The sequence below is a fragment of the Cebus imitator genome, unplaced genomic scaffold (genome assembly GCF_001604975.1).
Source record: "Cebus imitator isolate Cc_AM_T3 unplaced genomic scaffold, Cebus_imitator-1.0 Scaffold226, whole genome shotgun sequence".
Classification (NCBI taxonomy): Eukaryota; Metazoa; Chordata; class Mammalia; order Primates; family Cebidae; genus Cebus; species Cebus imitator.
Window position 1 is genome coordinate 96694 of NW_016107541.1, and position 22779 is coordinate 119472.

A 22779-nucleotide genomic window follows, 5' to 3' on the forward strand; every position below is an offset into this window, starting at 1 on the left:
TATGGTGTCAGGTCTTATGTTTAAATATTTAATCCATCTGGAGTTAATTTTGTGTAAGGTGTAAGGAAGGGGCCCAGTTGCAACTTTCTTCACATGGCTAGCCAGTTTTCCCAACACCATTTATTAAACAGGAAAGAAATCCTTTCCCTATTGCTTGTTTTGTCAGGTTTGTCAAAGATCAAATAGTTTTAGATGTGTGGCGTTACTTCTGAGGCCTCTCTTGTGTTGCATTGGGCTATATCTCTGTCTGTTTTGGTACCAGTTTATATTATTCTCTTCTATATTTTGTCATCTGTATTTTTATTTCATTAATTGATGTATGCGGTCCGACTTCTCCCATCTTATTTTGTGTTTCATTTATCTTGCTTTTCTTTGGTCCTTTTCTCTCTTTTTTCTCATTTCTAATGGATTGATCAAGTTCTTTTATTTTTTTAAAGGTAAAGTAAAAGCAAGCTTATTAGAAAGTAAAGGAATAAAAGAATGGCTACTCCATAAGCAGAGCAGCCTATTTATTCTTTTGTTTCTTTTACTGGTTAGGAAGTATATATTTTTTCATTAAAGATTACTATTCAAGTTCATAGAATGTGCATCATGTATTTTTCTTTTAATGATTACCATTAAAATTTCAATATATTTTTATGTTAAAGAAAAAAATGTATAACTATTATGTTTAATATGTATTATAATTTATATGTTTTTAATATAATATTATGTATTTTGTCAATATTTTTGGGGGTAGAAGTGGTTTTTGGTGACATAGATGAATTGTAGAGTAGTGAGTCTGAGATTTCAGTGCACTCCTCACCTAAGTAGTATACATTGTACCCAATATGTCATTGTTTATCCCTCACTGCTCTCCTACCCATCCCCCTTTCAAGTCTTCCTAGTCCATTATATCACTCTATGTGCATTTACATACTCATAGCTCAGCTTCCATTTGTAAGTGAGAACATACAGAATTTGATTTTCCATTCCTGAGTTACTTCACTTAGAATAATGATTTCCAGCTCCAACCAAGTTGCTGCAAAAGAAATTACTTGTTTCATTTTTATGGCAGAGTACTTTTCCATGGTGCATGTATACCATGTTTCATTTATCCACTCGTTGGTTGATGAGTGCTTGCATTGGTTCCATGTCTTGGCAATTGTGAAACGAATTTTAACATATACGCTTAATTCAGTACATTCTAAAGTTATTCATAATTTCTCTTCAATGTAATTATTTCCTAGGATTTTAGCTCTGACAGTAATTATAGTCAATGTTCATTTATATTTGCCCACATTCTTTACCAATTAATTTCCTCAACAATGCTTTTTAAAATTATTTGTATCTTCAGATTTATTTTTCTTTTTGGTGATGTATATGATTTGTTAGGGTTTTGGAGGAGGGGTCTATGAGTTAAACAATAGGACCCTTTTCTGTTTATATTAAAAAAATTTTTATCTGCTTTATCTCATGTTTGTATAACTGGGCATAAAATTCTAGGTTAACTTTTATTTTCCCTCAGTGTGATAATGATATTACTCTGTGGCATTACACCTTCTATTTTTGTTAATGAAGTATTTCTGTCAGTCTCATTACATTCCTTCCTAGAGAGTCTGTCTTTCCTCTCTGAGAGCTTTTAGGTATCTTTTTTGTGGATGAGGAGGGGGCAGGATTTTCACTATATTGTTTCCATAAATGTATTTGTTTTCGTCTACCTACATGACTAGGTGTGATTTTTTCAACCTGAGGATGCATATCTCTGCTCAGCCCTTGAAAATACTCTGCCTCTGTCTCCTCACACATCGCTGCTCCTCGATTATCCGTTCTTTCCTCCTGGAGTTCGCTGCATATTGTGTTCTCATCCTGTGCTCCAGGTCTTGCCATTTTTCCTCACAGTTTCCACTTTTTTATTTCTTTGGGATTCATTCTGGTAAATTATTTATCCAACATTGAGTTTATAATCTTTTGATTTTTTTCATATCTAAGAAGTCTATGACATTCTTAAAACCTTTTTTGTATATATAATTTTGTATTTTTTCTATAGAGTTTATAATCTTTATGATTTATAATGGAGTTTATAATCTTCATGGAGTTTATAATCTTTATGATTTAAAGATTTCTATGGAGTTCATAATCTTTATGATATCTTTTCATATCTAAGAAGTTTATGACATTCTTAAAACCTAACCTTTTTGTATATATAATTTTATATTTTGCCTGTGGAGTTTACTTTGTTTTCTTTTACTTGCAGATTTTAAACATATTATATGGAAATATCATTTTTTTAATTTTTTTTTTATTTTTGAGATAGAGTTCTGCTCTGTCACACAGGCTGGAGTGCAGTGGCACCATCTTGGCTCACTGTAACCTCCACCCCCCAGGTTCAAGTGATTCTCCTGCCTCAGCCTCCTGAGTGGCTGGGATTACAGGTACCTGCCACTCCACCATGCTAATTTTTGTATTGTTAGTAGAGATGGAGTTTCACCACGTTGGCTAGGCTGGTCTCAAACTCCTGGCCTCAAGCAATTTGCCCTTCCCAGCCTCCCAAAGTGCTGGGATTACAGGTGTGAGCCACTGTGCCCAGCAGAAATATCACTTCTTTTATTGTGTTCTTTATGGTTGATAAATATGTGGATTCTGCCATTTAGTCTACCTGTTAAGTCCGTCCTTGTGTTATCTGTAATTGTTTCTGTATGTTCATCAACAGCAAGGATCAGGGTCCATGGTAGTCATGTATGTCCTGGGTTGTAATGGCTTCACTATGGGATAGATTTCAGTGTATCTTTGCCAGATATCTCTGGGATTCACCAATTCAAGTCACAATATTTTATTAAACCCTTAGACTAAGGTTTCTGCACTAAGTAGGTCATGTGTATTTGGGTCAACACCCATTGGCATGGAGCAAGATTGGTGATCCCAATTTTCAAAAATGATCTTTTCTTTATGGCCCCAGTCAGATGGTTGTTTCCTAAAAATTACCAGACTGATGGAGAGAGTTTTTCTTTTTCTATTTCTTGGTGGGACAGCACCTCAGGGTCCCTGCCTTTATTTAAGAGCTCAGGTCTAATATCATATTAATCAAATGCCTGAGAGCATCACCTTCCTTGGGTAGACATCAGTCTTACACCAAGAGCAGGTATTAGCCCCGATTTCTCCTGGGCCATTTAGCATCAGCACCTCACAGTGGTCTGCATTTGAATACCTTCTGCATATCTAGGAAACTCTCTTTCTTGCTGATTAACTCATGTATTTAAAGAAATAATTTTGTTGTATTGTATGAAGCATTTTTGTGAGAATAATGGTGCTTCTCACTTATGCTGACTTTACTTTCTTTCTTAACTTAATTATACTTTTGTTTTGTTCCCTTAGTTTGGCTTTTTTTGTGGTAAACTGCCTCCTGTGTTTTTGAAAAAGGGAAAGAAATAATTAAATCAGTGAGTGAATAAATGAATGAATGAATAACTAATAATGGAGAAATTTGTTACCTGGAAAGAACAAGTAAAAAGGGAGATGTTTTTCTGAAAGGGAGCCCAACGTCATCCTTATTCAGCCTATAATTGTTGAATCTAGCTCTAATCTCAGAATTTGAAAAGATATAATGAAATTATTGGTTGACTCCTCCTTCGGAGTTGCTCTTTCACTCTGTCTGTCCTGTAGCGTATCTTTATCAGAAATGTGAGCTACCTTCAAAGATCAAAAATGATCAAGCATGAAATGTTTTTGTTATTTTTAGTAGTTTCATTCATATAATCTGCCAAACTAAATGGATTATGTTTAACCAGTCATGAGAGCAATTGTTAAAACAAGGATAAATTTTTTTCCAGTACAGTTTAGGTAAATACGCATTTTATTATCCCAAGAAAAATGAAAACTAATGTAGTTTTAAGAAAAATTAATAAGCCAAATTATAATGTTAAATATCTTAGAATTATTATTTCTACTTGGATCTCTAATATCAATTTTATTACTTATTTCAACCCTCAATACTAGAAGTAATAAAACTTGTTCAAATCCTGGGATAGGTTTTGCAGAGTGATGTAAACAAGTGCTGCTGGATTAGATATAAAGGGTATGAGAAAGTAAGTTTTGCAGGGTTTTTATTTTTTTTTAATTTTCTCCTGAACCACTGGAAAAAATGTTGCGATTTACAGAGAGAAAATCCTGGGGCAGGAACAGGTTGGGGAGGGAGAGTGGACTCAAAGGCTCAATTCTGGACATTATATGCACATGTGTGTTACACATCAGGTGCTGGAGTTTCACACAGAAGGGAATGTATGACCTATAAAATTTATAGAACCTCCCATGAACCCCGTATAGCTCCTATAGATTCTATAGGGATAGGTGGAGATACAATCTGGAAAACCCAGCACCTATGTAGTATTTAAATACAAGGAGTGGGTATAGGAAAAGAAGACTCTGCACTTTCTGGGGAATACAGTGTGTCTGAAAATTCAAATCTTCAATCCTTATCATTGCTGTAAAGGTAGAACTTTCTTTACTTGGCCAAAGATAATCTCTTTTTTCTTTTCCACATCTCAGAACCTTCAAGTGTCCAGAAAATCTCAAAACTAAGTCCTCTCATGAGAGAAAAGCTACTGTAATGGTGATAAATATTTAAATTCCATTTCCTCTTTTCAACTTTTGATTCTTTTTTTCTTTTTTACTAAATTCTCTTTCATTTTGAAGTTCTGTCATTTAAAAAGGAGGAAATTTTATTTCATGCTAACTTAAAAGAAAAAATTGCTTTCTTTGGTTCTTATCATCCTGACTGAATCCCACACAACAGATGGGAGTGGAGAGCTGATGAGAGGCCTGCTTTGGGGAGGAAGTGAGGGAAGTGAAGTCAATCAGGAGGGAGGCCGTGAAAGTCATGACATTCAACAGAATGCCAGACAAAGACACCATTATTTACCCAGAGAGATGTCTTGTAATTAATACATTTTGTAGGCTTTTTGAGGGGAGTGTTTATCTCCAGTGGGCTTCTTTTATCAATAAACGTCTCTCACCCCTGTCAGGACCACCTTTAAGCAATTTCACTGGGAAAAAAGCAGAAAGGAAAGTGGACCTTGTCCAGATTCAGTCTCTTCCATATTCTATAACAATGTACATGACTAAAGCACCAAAGTCAAAACTGACACTAAAGGTAATTTTTCTTGCCTTACGACAGGGAAGAGTCAAGTTTGCTTTTCAGTAAGTACTTAATCGGTTATGCTTCAGGGTTGAAAAAGAAGCAGCTTTGCAACTGGACTGTTAATTAAAATTGATTAAGCTACACCAACGTCTTGGTACACTTAATGGACCTGAACATGCTTTTGACAGAACAGGTAGGATAAATGGTTATAATTAAGAGCATTTAACCAACCTTGACTTTGTCTCACACTGTTTTTTGTTCCCTGGTGTCTTAGTCCATTTGGACTTCTCTAACAAAGGACCATAGACTATGTAGCTTAGGAGCAATAAAAATTTAGAAGCTAAAGTCTGACATCAGAGTGTCAGCATGGGCGGGTTTGAGTGAGGGCTCTCTTTCAGGTTGCAGGTTTCTCCTTGTATCCTTACATGAAAGAAAGAAATAGCTAGTTCTCCAGCCAGTTCGCATAAGGGCACTAATGCCATTCATGAGTTTACCAATCACCTCCCAAAGGCCCCGTTTCCCTCATGCCATCACATTTGGGGTTAGGATTTCAACAGGTAGATTTTTGGGGTGGCAGAAGACATTAAGTCCATAAAAACTCAGATGGAAGAGAGGTCCATCTGAACATAAATGCCAAAATGCCATAGACTAGAATATTGAACAGCCACAAGTTGAGCATATCGGTGAGAGCTTGAGCCACTCCAAGTCTGAATCTCAGATTGTCACATACTTTTCTATATGCAAGACCATATTACCTACAAATAAAGGTAATTTTACTTCTTCTTTTACAATCTGATGCCTTTTATGTTATTTTCCTACCCAATTTTCCTGGTTAAAACCTCCAGTACAAGGTTAAATAGAAGTAACCACACCATACATCCTTTCTTATTTAATCTCAGGAGAAAAGCATTTGGCCTTTCACCATTAAGTATGATGTTAGCTGTGAGCTTCTCATAGCGATTTTTCATAAAGATAAGGAAATTCCATTTTATTAATAGTTTGTTGAGTGTTTTCATTGTGAAATATTGTTGGATTCTGTCAAATACTTTTTCTGCTGCTATTGAGATGATAATGTGTTTTTTCTTTTATTCTATTAATATGATATATTAATAAGTTGACTGATTTTCAGATGTTAAAGCAACCTTACATTTCTTGGGTAAACTCCACTTGGTCATGATATATAAACCTTTTTACTTGTGGCTGGATTCAATTAACTAATATTTTGTTTAGGATTTTTGTGTCCATATCCATAAGAGATATTGATTTCTACTTCTTTGTGATGTCTTTGGCTGGTACTGGTATCAGGATGATACTTGCCTCAGAAGGAGTTAAGAACTGTTCCCCCTCCTTCCATTTTGTGGAAGAGTTTATAAAATATGGGTATTAATTCTTCTTTCAAAGTTTTGGACCAGACATGGTAGCTCACACCTATAATCCCAGCACTTTGAGAGACAGAGGCAGGTGGATTACTGGAGCTCAAGAGTTTGAGATCAGCCTGGGCAACATGGCAAAACCCCTGGGCAAAGTGGCAAAACCCCATCTCTACCAAAAATGCAAAAATTAGCCAGGCATGGCAGCACAAGCCTGTTGGTCCCAGCTGCTTGGTAGGTTGGAGCCCAGGAAGTAGAGGCTGCAGTGAGCCATGATTGTGCCACTGCACTCTAGCTTTGGTGACAGAGCAAGACTCTGTCTCAAAAACAAAATTAAAAATTAAGTGAAAGTTTGTGAACACTTACCAGTGAAGCCATCTGCACATGAATTTTTCTATGTAAGTAGATTTTTAATTACTAAGTTAATCTCTTTACCTTTTATAGGTAAGCCTATTTATATTTTTTATTTCTTCTTGAGTCAGTTTTGTGTGTTACAAGCTACTTTTAAGAATGATAATCCCTGCTTAAATGGGCATGTCATACATACAGCAAATCAAAAACAGATAGTCAGCTGTATTAGTAACACTGTACTCCTTTATCAGCTCTTAATAGATTTTTGACATTTGAGGAAGGAACAAAGTAGTGATCATCAGGTACTTTCACAAAACATGTTAACAGCTCTTCACTGTGTCTAGCAGATTATTATAGAATAGGAAGAGTCACATTTTAATACTCTTATTTCCAGGTCTATTTGACCTGACTTGAAAATATTCAGAGTCTCCATCAACTGTCTTCATTGTGGAATAATTATTCAAAAAAAATTGAAATGCATTTTAGGAAACAATTAATTATAAACAAACTCAGTGACAAATTTTCCTAAATTTGTTAAAATACCTCAATCTCCAAAGGCAGGAACCTCTATGAACATCAAGCAGGATAACTATAAAGGAAACCATATGTGGCATATCATAGTCCAACTTCTGGAAACCAAAGAAGAAAAGAAAGAAAAACATTAAATGCAGCCACAAAAAGAAAAAAAAAAAGGCATTACATATAAGGGATCAATTACAGAATAAATGGTTGCCTTCTTATCAGAAATGATGGAGGGTAAAAGACAATTGAACATCTTTAAACCACTGATAGGAACATAATCAACCCAGAATTAAACATTCAGTTCAAATATTCCTTTTTAAAGTTGAGATGAAGTATATTCTGCAAGTTAAAAAAGAGGGAATTTGTCACCAGCAAACCTATAAGATATGCTAATGGAAGTTCCTCAGGCTGAAGTGAAATTATGTCAGAAGGAAGCATGAATCTAAGGAAGGAATGGAGAGCACTGGACATGCTTACTGTATGAGAGAACATAAAAGACAGTATGTTTACCTTTTATTACTTTCTCTAAAAGGTAACAGGTGATCTGATGCAAAAGCAATGACACCTACTAAGACTTCTCATGAGAATGGGATTAAATTGTTGTAAGTGTCATGTATTTTTTGAAGTGGCATAATATTAATACTAAGTAACAAATGATAAGTTAGAAAGTGTGTATTGACTCTTGAGCAATTACTAAAAATAAAAGAAATATTGCTAAAAAACCAAGAGGAAATGAAAAATATTTTTAAACATTTAATTAATAAAGTGGCAATAATGGAAGAACAGAAAAACAAAAATAAATGAGACAAACATAAAACAGATAATAAAATGGTAGGTTTGAAATAGTAGCAACAAATATAACAACCCACATTATACAAATAAAAGCAATGGGGCAAATAAACAATAGATAGATAGCAAGAGGGTAAGATTAAATTCAAACATTATTAAATGGGAAAAGACTAAACACTCTAAAGGAAAGTATGACCAAGCCACATACTCTCTACAAAAGATGCACTTAAAATACAAAGTTTAGGTCGGTTGAAAATAAAAGGATGGAAAACATATCTGATGTAAACAGTGAGCACAAGGAGAAGCTACTATACACATATTAATATCAGACAAAGTAGTTATGAAGCCAAGAAATATTAACAGAGATAAATAAAGATAGTGAGTAATGATAAAAAGGTCAATTCACCAGGAGGCATAAAATCATAAAATGTGCTCATATCTAATAACAGAGCTATAAAATACAGATATGAACACACTTAACCTACAGTAGACCGTAAAAAGCTTCTTAGGAACGCATACCTGAGAAAACCAAAGAAAGAATGAGACAAATCTATATTATAATTAGATTTTAGTGTCCCTCTTCTAGTTCTTATTATGTCAATAGGAATACATAGAAGGTCTGAACAACATTATCAACTTCCTAAAACTAATTGTTGTTTCAAAAAACACTAAACTGAATTGAAAAATACATGTTTTACTTAAAGCGCACATGAAACATTAACCTACAAAGATGAAACTTATACTAGGCCATAAAAGCAACTCCATAAATTTGAAAAGACAGAAATAAATATGAAAACATTAAAAAAATCATATAGTCCAGTATCTAACCACACTAAAATCAAATTAAAAATCATTAACAATAGAATATTTTAAAATATCCTCTAATATTTTGGTGTTAAACTATATGCTTCTGACTAACCCAGGAGTAAAATAAGAAATACAAGAGAAATGTAAAAATGTTTTAATATCAAAATATAATGTATCAAAATGTGTGAGATGTAATTAAAGCAGCAATTTAAAGGGGAATTTGTAGCTTTAACATTAGAACAGAGGAAAGAGTTAAAAATCAGTTGTCCAAATTTCCATCTTAGGAAGCAGAAAAAGATGAAGAATTTAAAATCAAGCAATTAGAAGGGAATAAATACGAAAAAGAAGAAATCAATAAAATAGAAAACTATCAGTAGTGAAAATTTACAAAGCCAAAATGTGGCTCTTTGAAAAAGACTTTAAGGAGTCCTAAACTACTAGCAAGACTGATCAAGAACGAAAAATGGGAAAAAATCACAAAGCACCCAAACTAGCAACTTAAGAGAAAAAAGAGGACTCACTAAAAATCTATAAATACTAATAGGATATATAGGAAATTCCATAAATTACTTGAGGTCAAACAGATTTACAATTTAGATAAAATGAAAGAATTTTTTGAAAAGACAGTTTTCCAAAAACTGAGACATAATAGAAATTTTAACTGGGCATGTATCTATTACATTTATTGAATTTGTTTTAAAAATTCTTCTGACAAAGGAAGATTCATACATGGATTATTTCTGTGTGAATTCTACCCACAATTTTAAGAAAATAAGATGGAAAGAACTGGTCAAATATTTAATACATTTTATATTTTTGAATGGATAAAAGTGTCTCATTCATGGAAAGAGACTAAAAGATCGAGGCTACAAACCAAAGGCCACATCTATGCCATGTAAGGAAGATGTAGCTGAAATAAAAAGAGAAAGGTTGGAAATACAGGATATAGAATCGCTATTCCAGGAAATAGCTTATAGAATAAGAGAAATGTCAATAATATAAATTCCTGAAAATAAAGAATTCAAGTGAAAGGTATTCAGCATTAAAAAAATATATTTTTATTACGATTCAGGCACCAAAAATTTAACAATCACAAATTTTTATGCACTCCAGAATCTATTTGAAATAAATAAAGCAGAAAGTCTTAAAATGTTCAAATACATTGACAAACCTACAGTCCTAGTTGGAAATGTTAATATATTCTAACATTGACAGATCAAGTAAGCCAGCCCATTAGGGATTTGACTAACTCATAAGACTCCTTCCATAGTTATATTTAGAGAAACACTTTGTTACCAGCATAAGAAATATGTATAATTTTTAAAAATTCATAAGACGTAGACTGAGCATACTTATCACATCCCAAAAGAAAAATAAATTGTCAAAGTATAATAATAGAGGCCACAATCTCTGATAAATTCTAATGAAATTAGAAATAATAAGAACCAACCAAAAATAATATTCTTGTGGAATTTAAAATTCAGACTTCTCAGTTACTTTTAATATTAAAAGAAAATGGAAATTGAAATTATAGGCTTTTAGAAAAGAGTGATAATGAGTAGCTATGAATTAAGGCTGTGGGATTTGGCAAAAGCAATAACTAGTAGAGTATTTGTGTCCTTAAATGCACTTATTAGAAAATACAAAAGATTTTTCTAATAAATGGCAATCAAGATAAAATGTATAAGTTTAAATAAGGAAGAAGAAAGCATTTTTTTAAAGTTGAATCAGAAACTAATTAACACAGAGAACAAATGGAAAGAGCAGACCTTAATAATAAACCAAGAACTTATTCCTTAAGAAGATCAACAAAACATGCAAGACCTCAAAAACCTGATCTAGAGAAAATAGCATTAAACATAAGAAATTACAAATATGAGGAGTTTTTAAATTACATGAAAATATTATATAGAATATTTTACATTTGAAAATCTACATGAAATAGACAATTTTCTAGAAAATTATCAAAATTGACTCAAGAAACAGAACAAATAAACATAACAGAAATGTGACATGTCTATTTCTAAAACAGAACCTGGATCAGGAATACAATTGGGTAAACATAAGTCCTGACAGCATCACTTAATAGAGTTATAACTTTAGGCAAGTTCCTCAGCCTCCCGGTGTATCAGTTTCTCTTTGGCAAAATGAAGTAATAATAGTAACTACTATATAGGATTATTGTGAAGATAAAGTGAAATATATATGTACATACATACCCAGTACTTGGCATATAGTGGATACTCTATAGATGTTAGGATGTAGCATCACCAACACCACCATCACCATCCCCGTCACCATCATCATCATCACCATCACCATCACCATCCCTGTCACCATCACCGGATCACCCATTATCATCATCATCATCATCATCATCATCATCAGATAATATTACAGTTGAGTTTTATCAAACCTTCAAGAAGATATCATTCATTCAGTATTTAAACCGTTTTGGGTGTAAAAAAAAAATGAAATGTTGTTTCTAAACTCAGCCTTATGAATCTGGCATTACCTTGATACCAAGAAAAGCTAGGAGAGAATACTGCTCAAAAAAAAAAAAAAAAAAAAAACCCTGTCAGAGCTCTTTCGTAAAAACAGAGGAGAAGGAGAAGATAGCAAATAAAAGCTCAGCAGATGAATCACTGAGGTCCCCTTTAGTCATGAGGATAATGGCAGGCGCCCTTCACAGCTCTGAGGTGTGGACTGGCACTCCTCCTGCTGCTGCAGGATCACATCTTACCCATCTTTGTGTGAGAACACCCCAGCATGAACCCGGCCCATGAGACTCGTCAACAATCCAGGTGTACTTGGTGTATACACACCATCCTGCAGAGTTTCATCATCACTCATAAAATCTGAACAAACCTTATCATCAGGCCAGGTGATTGAAAGCACTGTAAATCATGTCCAGGACATGACTCAGTGCCTGAAAGTCGTTGATTGGGTCAGTTCCAATTGTTGGTTTGAACTTGTTTTTTAGATGTTGTTTGATGTGTGTCGCTGTAGTCATCTCTCTTAATGGAGCAGGTGTCTGAGATAGAGAGTTGAGGATGCCTCATCATGACAGCATCAGGGAATTTACTCACGACACTAACTGCTCAATTTGTTTCCCTTTCCTGGGGACTCCCAGGGGTGCACTCGCAGGGTAATATCAGCTTGTGGCTGACTTGTGTCCAGGTCTTCCGCCCCATACGTCATCGTTTCTGGATGTTACTCCTCTTCTTAGCCAAATCCTCTATTCCTTCACTGTCTCTAGCCAACTGCATTGGCATGAGGGCCCATTTGGTCTCAGATACCATCCAGCCTCTCCCTCAATGGTCCATTTGCATTTCATCTTTGATGATTCACTGTGTTTCAGTCCTTTTTATATCTCTGAATCTTCTATCCTTGGATTAAACTAAGATTTAAAAGGCTTTGAATTATTTAATTATTTAAGGGACCTTCCGGATATTTATGCAGTTCTTATAAATAAACCTGTCATCTGTCCGTAGCAGAATTTGCAACTTGCTAGGCGTGTTTTTCACGTGATCATGGGATGCTTTTGAGTTCATTGGCCCGCTCAAGCATGTAAAAAGCCTCACTACACATTTGAACTAAATAGGTTGAATCTGGTTGCATGAGACTGGGGAGGGTGAGGTCTCAGTGTCTCCTGGGTCAACAGGAGCAAGGGTGGAGCTCGAAGACTTCCAGGCTATTAAGGTGAGGCTGTCTTGAAGGCAGCAGCTGCCAGGATCTCCCTGGCAGTGAGGAGACCACAGAGATGGAGGATGTGGCCAAGTGTGGCATGAAACTGCCAGGCACATGGGCGAGTCATTTAAAAACATTGTTTATCCTTCACGAAGAGCTGATGCTTACAGGGGTAGTTTTATTGTGTCATAATAAGTTGAACTGGCCATCCCTCTATAGATTTCATTCTACGGACATGTGTTTGGTATTTTTGCTCCATTTTTGTTTCTCAGAAATTTAGTGAGGATTGCAGTCCTCACTTAATGAAATCCTAAATAACCCAAAAGTATTACTGATAGCTTTCCAGAATGATAGACTTGATCTCCACCCTGACGTGTTGCTTTTTGTTTCCTGGTAGAACATCCACCCTGGGCATCTCCTTTGGGACTGCGTTTCTCTTGCTGGCCTTCATCCTCTTCGTCTGCTTTGCTGGACAGCTTCTGGTAGGTATTCAAATGTGGCGCTTCTTTGAAAAGTATGCTATTTCATGAAAGCTGACTTCTTGCCTAAAACTCAGAAACAAGGAGCTTATTGCTTTACCACTTCAAGAACTCCAGATTCCAGTTAAGGAAACATGTACCCTTCAGATCTATAGCCAGAAATATAGACTGGGCAGCTCATGCACAACCAACACACGAATACTAAGATGATTTGAAACGTTTGATGTCACATTATAAGATTGCATTCTTGCTTATTTGGTTCTGTCAATATATTTTATTATTTCCTCTAAGTTTTCAGAGTATCTATAGCAGCATATGCAAATATAATACAGAAAACCAAACACTGCATGTTCTCACTCTATAAGTGGGAGTTGAACAGTGAGAACACATGGACACAGGGAAGGGAACATCCCACACCAGGGCCTGTCGGGGGGTGGAAAAGCGGAGGGAGAGCATTAGGACAAATACTTAATGCATGCAGGGCTTAAAGCCTAGATGATGGGTTGATGGGTGCAGCAAACCACATTGCACATGTATACCTATGTAACAAACCTGCAGGTTCAGCACATGTATTCCAGAACTTAAAGTAAAAATTTTTTTTAAAGTAAACCTAATACATTGTTACATCCACTTTCAAGCTATAAAATGTTGGAGTATTTGAAGAAAACATATGTTAAAATATATTTTATTAATTTAAGCCAATCAGTGTAAACTCTTATGATTTATATGCTAGCTCTGGATATACAGATGAAATCTAAATTTGAAAGTATAAAGCAATGTTGCTAGCTGGCCATGGCTCTATGACAGCGTCCTAAGGAAGCAAACAATGGAAGAGAAGGCTGGGAAGATAAGCCACTGTTTCCTTTCATTCAACGGAGAGGAGCTGGGACGAGGCCACTCTGAGCTTCTCAACAGAGAAGCACTCTAGAATCTCTTTAAATAAATAAAGCAGGAAGTATTAAAATGTTCAAATACATTGACAAACCTACAGTCCTAGTTGGAAATGTTAATATATTCTAACGTTGACAGATCAAGTAAGCCAGGCTATTAGGGGTTTGACTAACTCATAAGTCTCCTTCAATAGTTATATTCAGAGAAATACTTTGTTACCAGCATAAGAAATACATATAATTTTCAAAAATTCATAAGACATAGACATTGGACATACTTATCACATCCCAGAAGAAGTGCGTGTGGGGCTTAAAACCTAGATGGTGGATTGATAGGTACAGGAAACCACCATGGCACACTCTTAAGAGAGGCTCCAGACATTTTGTTAAATAAAAATTTTAACGTGATAATAACCTATTATAAAAAATACATAGAAATGTTCTTTCAAATATTTTTCAATGGATACATTTTATATGAGTTCTGCAATTATAGACTGTAGTGAAGATATTTTCACATTGTCCAAATCATGATTTCTTCTGCTGGTTAGACTGTGACAAGCTCATTTAGATGACACCGCCAAGGAAGCCTCCTGAGGATTGTGGTCTGTCTGCTACCTCTCAGGGCTACTCTGGCTTCTATGAAAGAATTTTTTCTCATTCTGCCTGGATTTACAGTGTGCAACTGTGGCTTTATTACAATGTCATTTTGCTTTTCATAAAACACACTACCACTGCTAGCAACAACATTGGGACAGCGTGATAGTGGCCTCTTAGAATCCTCGTCTTCCCTTCAAAAGCCCACAAGCTGCCCGTTGCATTCCAGTCTGATGTGCTGAAAGCCTTTGGCCAAGGCTGGTTAAGATTCCAAAGGCTGTCTCTGCCTTTCCACAGTAAGCACTTTGCCTTCTGTGCCTTATACCTTTGCAAACTTGTGTGGATTTTCTTTACTGTATGATAATTTCAATGTTTCAAATTGCATTGAAAGCTCTTCCAAAAACGGGACTGTGGTTTCTGCTTTACCCAAATGCACACATAGCATCTCGATTCTCTGAAACCCCCTGAAGACATCGTGGGTTATATAGAGAAAGGAGCGCCCTTGGTTAATATTAATCCACTCTGAAAGGACCTGATGAGACTCTTTGGCAACATTTGAAAATGCTTATTGTAGAAAGAAGCCTGGTTTTCTGTTCCCAGAATCATCCCTTGGGTGGAAAGGTGCACAGGCTCCCTTGCTCTTTTCCTTGCCCCCGTAAATCTCCTGAAGCCCATTTCTCAGGTTTTCAAAATAGGAACCATCATTGGTGGTTCCACTGGAAATCCCAACCTGGTTCTAAATGAAGTCAGTTCAGATCATCGTGCCTAACTAGCCATATTTGTTATTTCTATTCCAGAGAATCTGGTCTTGGACATGAGGGCATGTGGTACATTTAGGGTATCAAGCGGACTTTTTTCTTTCTAGTGTCTAAGTTTTTACATTAAATAAACATAGAGCTGGAGGCAGAAAAAAAAATATCCCAGGAACAGCTGTGCTGCGTGCGTGGGAAAGCCTTGCTCCTATGTGAGGGCCCCCTTTCAGCCTCGCTGGAATCCCACTCCCTGCTGCCCCTGCCATAGCTCTTGTTCCCTCCTGTGTCCAGCCTGGGGCCCTTGAAAGCTGTCAAGATGACACCCACAGCTCCACCTGCCTCCCATCCCTGGAGCTTCCCGGGACCCTGGCCCCCACAAGCCACGTGCTAGGAAGTTCTTTTCGAGTCTGTGGTATCACAAAGAGAAGATTTCAAGGCTACAAATAAATTGATGCTTACCTCATCCTCACAAGAAGCCTCTACGGTGTCTACAGGTGTGCCCAGGAAGACTAAACGCTGTGATACTTGGTCTTCCTAAACTTGGCCCCATAAGACCCGTGAAGTAGGCGCCCCCCAGTGGCCAGCTGCCATTCCTCTTTCTTGGAGGTAATCCATGAAAAATTCAAGAAGGAATTCTTTTCACTTTAATAATAGGTCCTTGTTTACTGTTTAAACCATTCTATAAGGATTTTTTTAACTCTCAACATCAAACATATTGGTGCACAGCCAATTTAAAGAGGCTTAAGTGTACTCTGCACTCTGCCATCCAAATTCAGTCAAAAACTCTGCTTATCACAAATACTCCACTGTGGTCATGGAGAAACATTGCCACATCCTAAGTGCTCAATCCTTGGCTTCTGAATAGCTTCCCAATTGTGTAAGGTTTTATAATTACTTGCATTTATTATGAATTAAATACTGAGTTTATTAAAGAGTACTTAATACCCCAAACTTCCCTTCTATTAACATATGGTAACTTTCTGAAATCTTCAATGCCAGAGGCAGTATTTGTGCTCTAATACCAGCTTTCAGTTCTCAGTATGAAGAATTAACATAGAATAGAATACTTTATAAAGGAAGCTGAGGGGAGGTCAGCCTGGCTGATGTTTTTCTTCCAAGAGCTTTGCCTCTGTCATTCTCTGTTGCACAAAAAGTATAACGCCAACAAATCAAATTGATTGCTTGTTTTTACAACTGGGCTTGATAAAAAGGTAAAAAAATGTTGAAATCAGCAAAAAGAAATAAGAGTGATAATGAATTGCAGATTTTTTCCTGTTGATAGAAAAATCATACAGATATTTGTTCTGTGACATGTTCTCAAACCCATGGCAGGAATTTCTTTTCTGTGATCCTTATTTCTGTGAGAAGTCCAGCCCTAACCTCCTTCTGCCCCTTCACTCCCACCCCAGGCACGCCCCATGCCTTCGCTGGAGTGCTGGCTCCCTCTCACCCCCATGTTGCCCACGTCTCAGTTCTTGTGCATGTGGGTGGACCCAGCCGCCAGGCACCTTCCAAGACACCTCGAAACTACACCAACAAGCCCTTCTTTTTTCACCATGGGACTGATGATCTGTGTTACATAGCTTCACCTGCATCATATAACATCTCCTTGAAATCTCTAAATTGTTTCTATTTCCCCTTAAATATATTGAGTTCCTTGAAACCAGAATGGCTTCATCAACATGCTTTCTGCCCCCTCACTGAATCCAGTACAACCCCTATCCCATGAATGTGTTTAATAAGCAGGTGCTGAGTAAATGCTAGTGGACTCCATGTACTGTAGAGTTGTGATGGGGTCCTTTCTCACTTCTTCCTCTCATCTGGCTCTAGTTAGCACTCCCTCATCTCATGGAGGCCAATCTTCCTCAGGCTGAGTTAGATGTGACCTAGAGGACCTTCTCCAGATGTCCCAGTGTGGGGACATGTTCTCTGTGTAAATGATGGTGTGGATGAGAGGAGGAATGTGAGTGGGCTTCATCATGCCGCATCAAGATGCCTTGTTCATGTACACGGTGATTCCTTGACTCTGACGTGCCTCCAGCTGTTTCCCGGTTGAAAATCATCGTTTAACTTTCACAATCCAACTCTCGAGAGCCTGCCTTTCCCACCAACTCCCCTAGTGCTGGCTGGTTGGGATTCCCATTTTGCATTATTACTTTTATTCTTGAGGATGGAAAGATCTTCAGTGAGTTCACTGTAGCCCTGTTTTGTTCATTGTACTTCTTTGGGCACTTGAAACACAAGATAAATAATTAGTATCAGTCTGCTTGAAGGAATATTGGTTTGCACCCACGTGTGGTTTCCTGGTGCAACTGTTCAGAAAACGTTCCACCCCCATTCTCACTGCAACTGGACTCCTTCCTAACTTGATGCTCTGAATCCAGCTCCCAGTTGTGGCATCCTGCTCTGCATTCTGGTGGGTTCCCAGCCTCTACATATTGGCCTGGCATCCTGATGTCCTCACTTGTTGGATCTCCTTAGACACCTCTGCCTCAGGCACCTTCATGGGTCATATAGCAGCCCCTTCATCTTACCATTGCCAGTGATTCTCAGGCAGAGTAAGATGTGCACTAAGAGACCTTCTCCAGATGTCCTAGCATGAGGACGGGTTCTATGTGTAAAGGAATGTGTGGTTGAGAGAAGGGATGGTGAGTCGGCAGCCTTCATCACACTGCATTGAAATTTCTTGTTCCCATTCACCATGATTCCTTGACTCTGACGTGCTTACTACATCAGATGCTACTTAGCATTCCAGAATTGTGAAACTCAAGAGCAGAGAGAGAACCTAGAAAGAACCTTATCCAGCCCCTAATTAAGCCATCCACTTAAGTGAGTTTTTATTTCCAATCTTTTAAAGTAAATGTTTCACGCACACACACACACACACACACACATACACACACACACACACACACACACACAAATAATGCAGAAGAAACTGTAATCAGGTCTCTTGAGGATGGAAATGGAGGCTTTGGAGTAGAATCAGGAATACAATGACTGTGAGGTCTGCAAAGGCTTTGTATCCTTGGATAAGAACCTTTGAAATAATTTCAAACTATTTATGGTGGTCAAGATTCCAATGAGTTGTTCTGATTCCAGCCTCATCATAGCTTATAAATAGTAAATGTTATTAAAAGTACCTACTTACTCTGCTAGACACTTAGCATCTACTGGCTCATTTATGCTTACAAGAGCCCTGGGAGGCAATATCTATTTGACAGCTTAATAATTTAATAGAATGGAGGCTCACAGGTGCTGCATAACTTGCCTTCCCAGTGGTATATAGCGAGTAGGTGTTGGAGCCAGAACTGGAATCAAGCATTGAAACCTTATACTGGAGGCAGATTGCAGAGGGTACTAGGCTCAGTATGGAGTGAGTCACAGGCAGACAGTGCCCAGCACTAGGCAGGGATGCCCATGTTCATGGACATGGACCAGCATGGCACCAGCACATTGCCTTGTGGTGATTGCTCAGCACCCATTGATCAAAATCACATTGGTAAGTCATGGTAACCTCACACAGTACCTATTCCTATTCTTCTCTAGTCTAGTTTTCTAAAATTTGTTATTCAGCCGTTGGTCCCATTTATTTAAAACTAGGTTCTGGCTGGCAGTGGTAGCTCATGCCTGTAATCCCTTTACTTTGGGAGGTCGAGGCATGTGGATCACCTGAGGTCAGGAGTTTGAGACCAGCCTGACCAACAAGGAGAAAGACCATCTCTACTAAAAATACAAAATGATCCTGTCATGGTGGTGCATGCCTATAATCCTGGCTACTCCGTAGGCTGAGACCGGAGAATTGCTTGGCCCCAGGAGGCAGAGGTTGCAGTGAGCCAAGATCATGCCATTGCACTCCAGCCTGGGTAACAAGAGTGAAACTCTATCTCAAAGAAACCATATAAACTAGGTTCTGGGCAAAGTGCAAATTTGTCTTAAAAGACATTTGATAATTTTTTAAGTTAATTTATAATTGTATTTAGATTAGAATAATCTAGTAAGAAAGTACTCAGTATTATAATACTTCACAAAATGTTTTATGCATATGATAATCCTTCAAAGTGTTTTCATACATGTTATTTGATAATGAAAATAATTCATTTCATCTAGGCAGAAACTAAGACTAGAATAAGAGATTCAAGTTCACATTTTTCATTACAATTAGCAATTAAAAATAGTACTAGTTGTCATTGTAGCAGTAATAATGATAAGTGCACGTTCAGAGTCTGATTTAACTTTCTAAAGTACCGGAGATGGATTTACATCTCTGTAATAAACACAAGAGAGTGACTCTAACCAGAAATTCACCAAACAAACCCACAAAACACCTTCAGAACTCATGTGCTGGATACAGTAAATGAAAATGCCAGAAAGTATTAGAGGAAATTTTTCTCTCAATGTTGTTACCTTGTGCTTTCAATAGCAGAGATAATACGATGCCAGCCCACCAACCTTGTTCCAGGCAGAGATGAAAGCGCAAACAGAGCGGCCGCCTTGGGAAGGGAAAAGTAGGTCACACACCCAGCTAATAGAAAAGCTTTCTACCCCACAGCAGTGTTTTCCCCTTGAAGTCTGTTTTCTTTGCTGTCAATATAACTCCACCTTATTTCTTTTGGTTAGTATTTGCCTGGTGTTCCTTTTTCCATCTTTCTACTTTCAGCTTCTCCTTGTCAAGGAAAAGGATATAGGTTTTAGGTGTGTCTCTGGTGAACAGCATATAGCTCTATGCTTGTTTCTCTGATCCAAACATCTCTCTCTCTTTTATTTGACGAGTGTGGTCCATTTACATGTATTATAATTATTACTATAATCTTTAAAACCCATTTTGTGTATTTTTTGCTTCTCTTGTTTTTCCTTCTTTTCTGCCTTCTTTTGGACTCTTGGAGTTTATCTCTTTTATTCTCTCTAGTGCCTTGGAACTTAGATAGTCTAGTTTGTTTTTTCAGTTATTATCTTAAAACAGGTAACATGTACATGGGATTGACAAAGTATATTATTGGTATCTCCACTTTCTTGTTGAACAATACAGGGACCATGCTCTGAGTCTGGTAATATTTTCTGTCTTCTATACTAGCCTTGTTTAAATTTTTCTAAATTTAAACTGCTCAAATTATTCATTGTTTATTCTCGTTTTCTCAAGCAATTTCTTAGTTTACTATTTTTTCCAAATACCATTCCATCTTTCTGGACTCAGTTTCCATATTACTAAAATGCTTCCTTTTATAATCCTTCCCATGAGAGCTTGAATATAATATGCCCAGTCAGATTTTGTATTTTAAAAAAGTCTTTATATTTTCCTCATTGTGATCCTTTATAATTTTTTCTAACATTCTGAAAACAGGATTCCATAATTTCCTGGCCTCTTTGGGACCAAGGATAACTCTCCTGTCTGTCTAACTGTTGTAGAGACTTGGTCCCTTTCCTCGGTGGGAGTTTTTGTAGGATTTGCTCTTTGTCTCATGGGCAGTAGATTCTGCGTGTTAAAGTGTATCCTGACTTTTATTTTTGAGACTCAGCTGTGCCTTCTCAACCACAGACCTCATAATCATCTCAAGGTCTGCAATGTCATTGTCCAATACCTCCTTGTATTTTGTCCCTTCCCTGGTCTTTCTGTTCTATTTTTCTCAAACATTTATTAGAGCTATGTTGAACCTCTTCATTATATCCTCTGTGTCTTAGTCTTTTTTTTTCCCCTATTTTCCACTTCTTTATCCTTCTGTGCTGTTTATGGTTTATTTCCTGAGATGTTTCTTAGCCTCTCTCATTCACTGGCAGTTCATCCAGTTCCTCAGTAACCATTTAATTTTTAATTTTGAAATCTACGTTTTTATCTCTAGAAAGTTTATGTGGCTCATTTTTTAAAATACTTGTTATTTTTTCTTGACTTGCTCATTCATATGTATTCTAATCCCTCTTTTGTTACTTTAATCTTATTTTAGAGGCTATTTCAGATTGTTGTAATATCTGTAGATCTTGTGGTGCTAATTCTACTACCTGTTATGTCTGTTGACTCTTCCTCATATGATTCATTGCCTTAGGTACTTCAGAATTTGTTTTTTATTGTGAGGTTATGTTCAGGAGGAACTGCTGCAGCCCCCAGATGGGACATCCCTGCACTGTGTGGTCTAAAGTATCATTTACATTCATTGTTATTCTTGCTTCTGCCACAGCTTCAAGGATTTTCTCTGGTTTTGACCTAATTAATAACCCCTCAATTTGGGATTCTCATTATGAATCGGGTAATGTAATTTCAAACACAACACTTTAGGTTTGGGTTGATCCTCGGAAGTTTATTGATACTTCCCTGAGCTAGTGAATGGAGCCCTTCTAGACTTCTTTGCACAGAAGGAATAGCCATTTGGGTCTCTGTATTTTATTCAAGAGCCAAGTCTCAGCTGCCCACCCTTTGCAGGCAACATCTTCTTTTCCCTACGGGAGTTAAAAGCCCACCCCCTAAGTGCTGTGGCCTGAGTCCTGTTCCAGGACACTCCTGGACCCACCCACCAGCCTCAGTCCCTTTATCACTGAGCTCCCTCTTTGTTTCTTTGCCCTGGTAATTTCCCTTTGAGTCCATCATTGAAAACAGCAAACAGAATCTGCACGTATTTGGTGAGTCCCTACCATTTAACAAACACTATACTGGCCTCTTGTATGTGGCCACTGTCCTCAACCAGCTCTGCATTTGGCCAGAGATAAGCATGTCAGCAAAAATGGTTCAGTGTGGTACACATGGAGCCCCAGTGCAGGGATGAGGCTCACCCAGGTCGATTTTGTAAAATATGATTGATTGGCATAAAGAAGTCTTCCCGTGGGAAATTCAAGGACAATTAAACAATCAAAGTACACATCACAGTCTCTATGACATTAAATGTTACAAGTAATTATTGCTCCGACTTGTTCCTGCTATTCAGAATGATGGTCCTCAGCTAATTAAAAAGCCAAAGTAGATGTTCCTTTAGGTAAATACACAAAAGTACATCTTTATATGAAACACATAACCACCATATTTTCCAAGCAAGATTTTAATATGGATTTTGTTTTCCTAATGCTAAAAGTTTGCTGCTCAGCCACTCTGATATCTTTATAACTTTTCTGGATTTTTTTTTTCATTTTATTAACTTCACTTAATATGAGCTTCTACTTCTCTTCAGGTATCTCATCTTACTGTTAAAAGTGATACTAATGAAACTGTAAATGAAGTCTACTTTTATAATGAGTAAGTTAAATTATGAAGAATTAATTTTAGAGTGAAAAATTTACATTTAACTTAATTTGAGAGACTACCAGTCATTTCCATTGCAAGTGGATCAAAACAGGAAGGAAAAAAGAAAGAAAGAGAGGAAAGGAAGAGAAGCTGGCTGATATTTTTGGTGGAGGTTTTTCTTCTTTTTTATCCAAATAACATGTATGAACATTTTG

General features: G+C 36.9%; 1 protein-coding gene across 1 annotated transcript in view; it reads left to right on the forward strand.

The window, feature by feature from the left end:
- Window positions 1–22779, forward strand: part of ADCY2 (adenylate cyclase 2) — a gene marked incomplete at its 5' end in the record, with an annotated part of 165540 nt that overhangs the window by 64237 nt on the left and 78524 nt on the right. The window contains one exon of the mRNA XM_017496921.2: window positions 13043–13127. Within this exon, the coding sequence (XP_017352410.2) occupies window positions 13043–13127 (85 nt within the window). The remainder of the gene's footprint in view (window positions 1–13042; window positions 13128–22779) is intronic.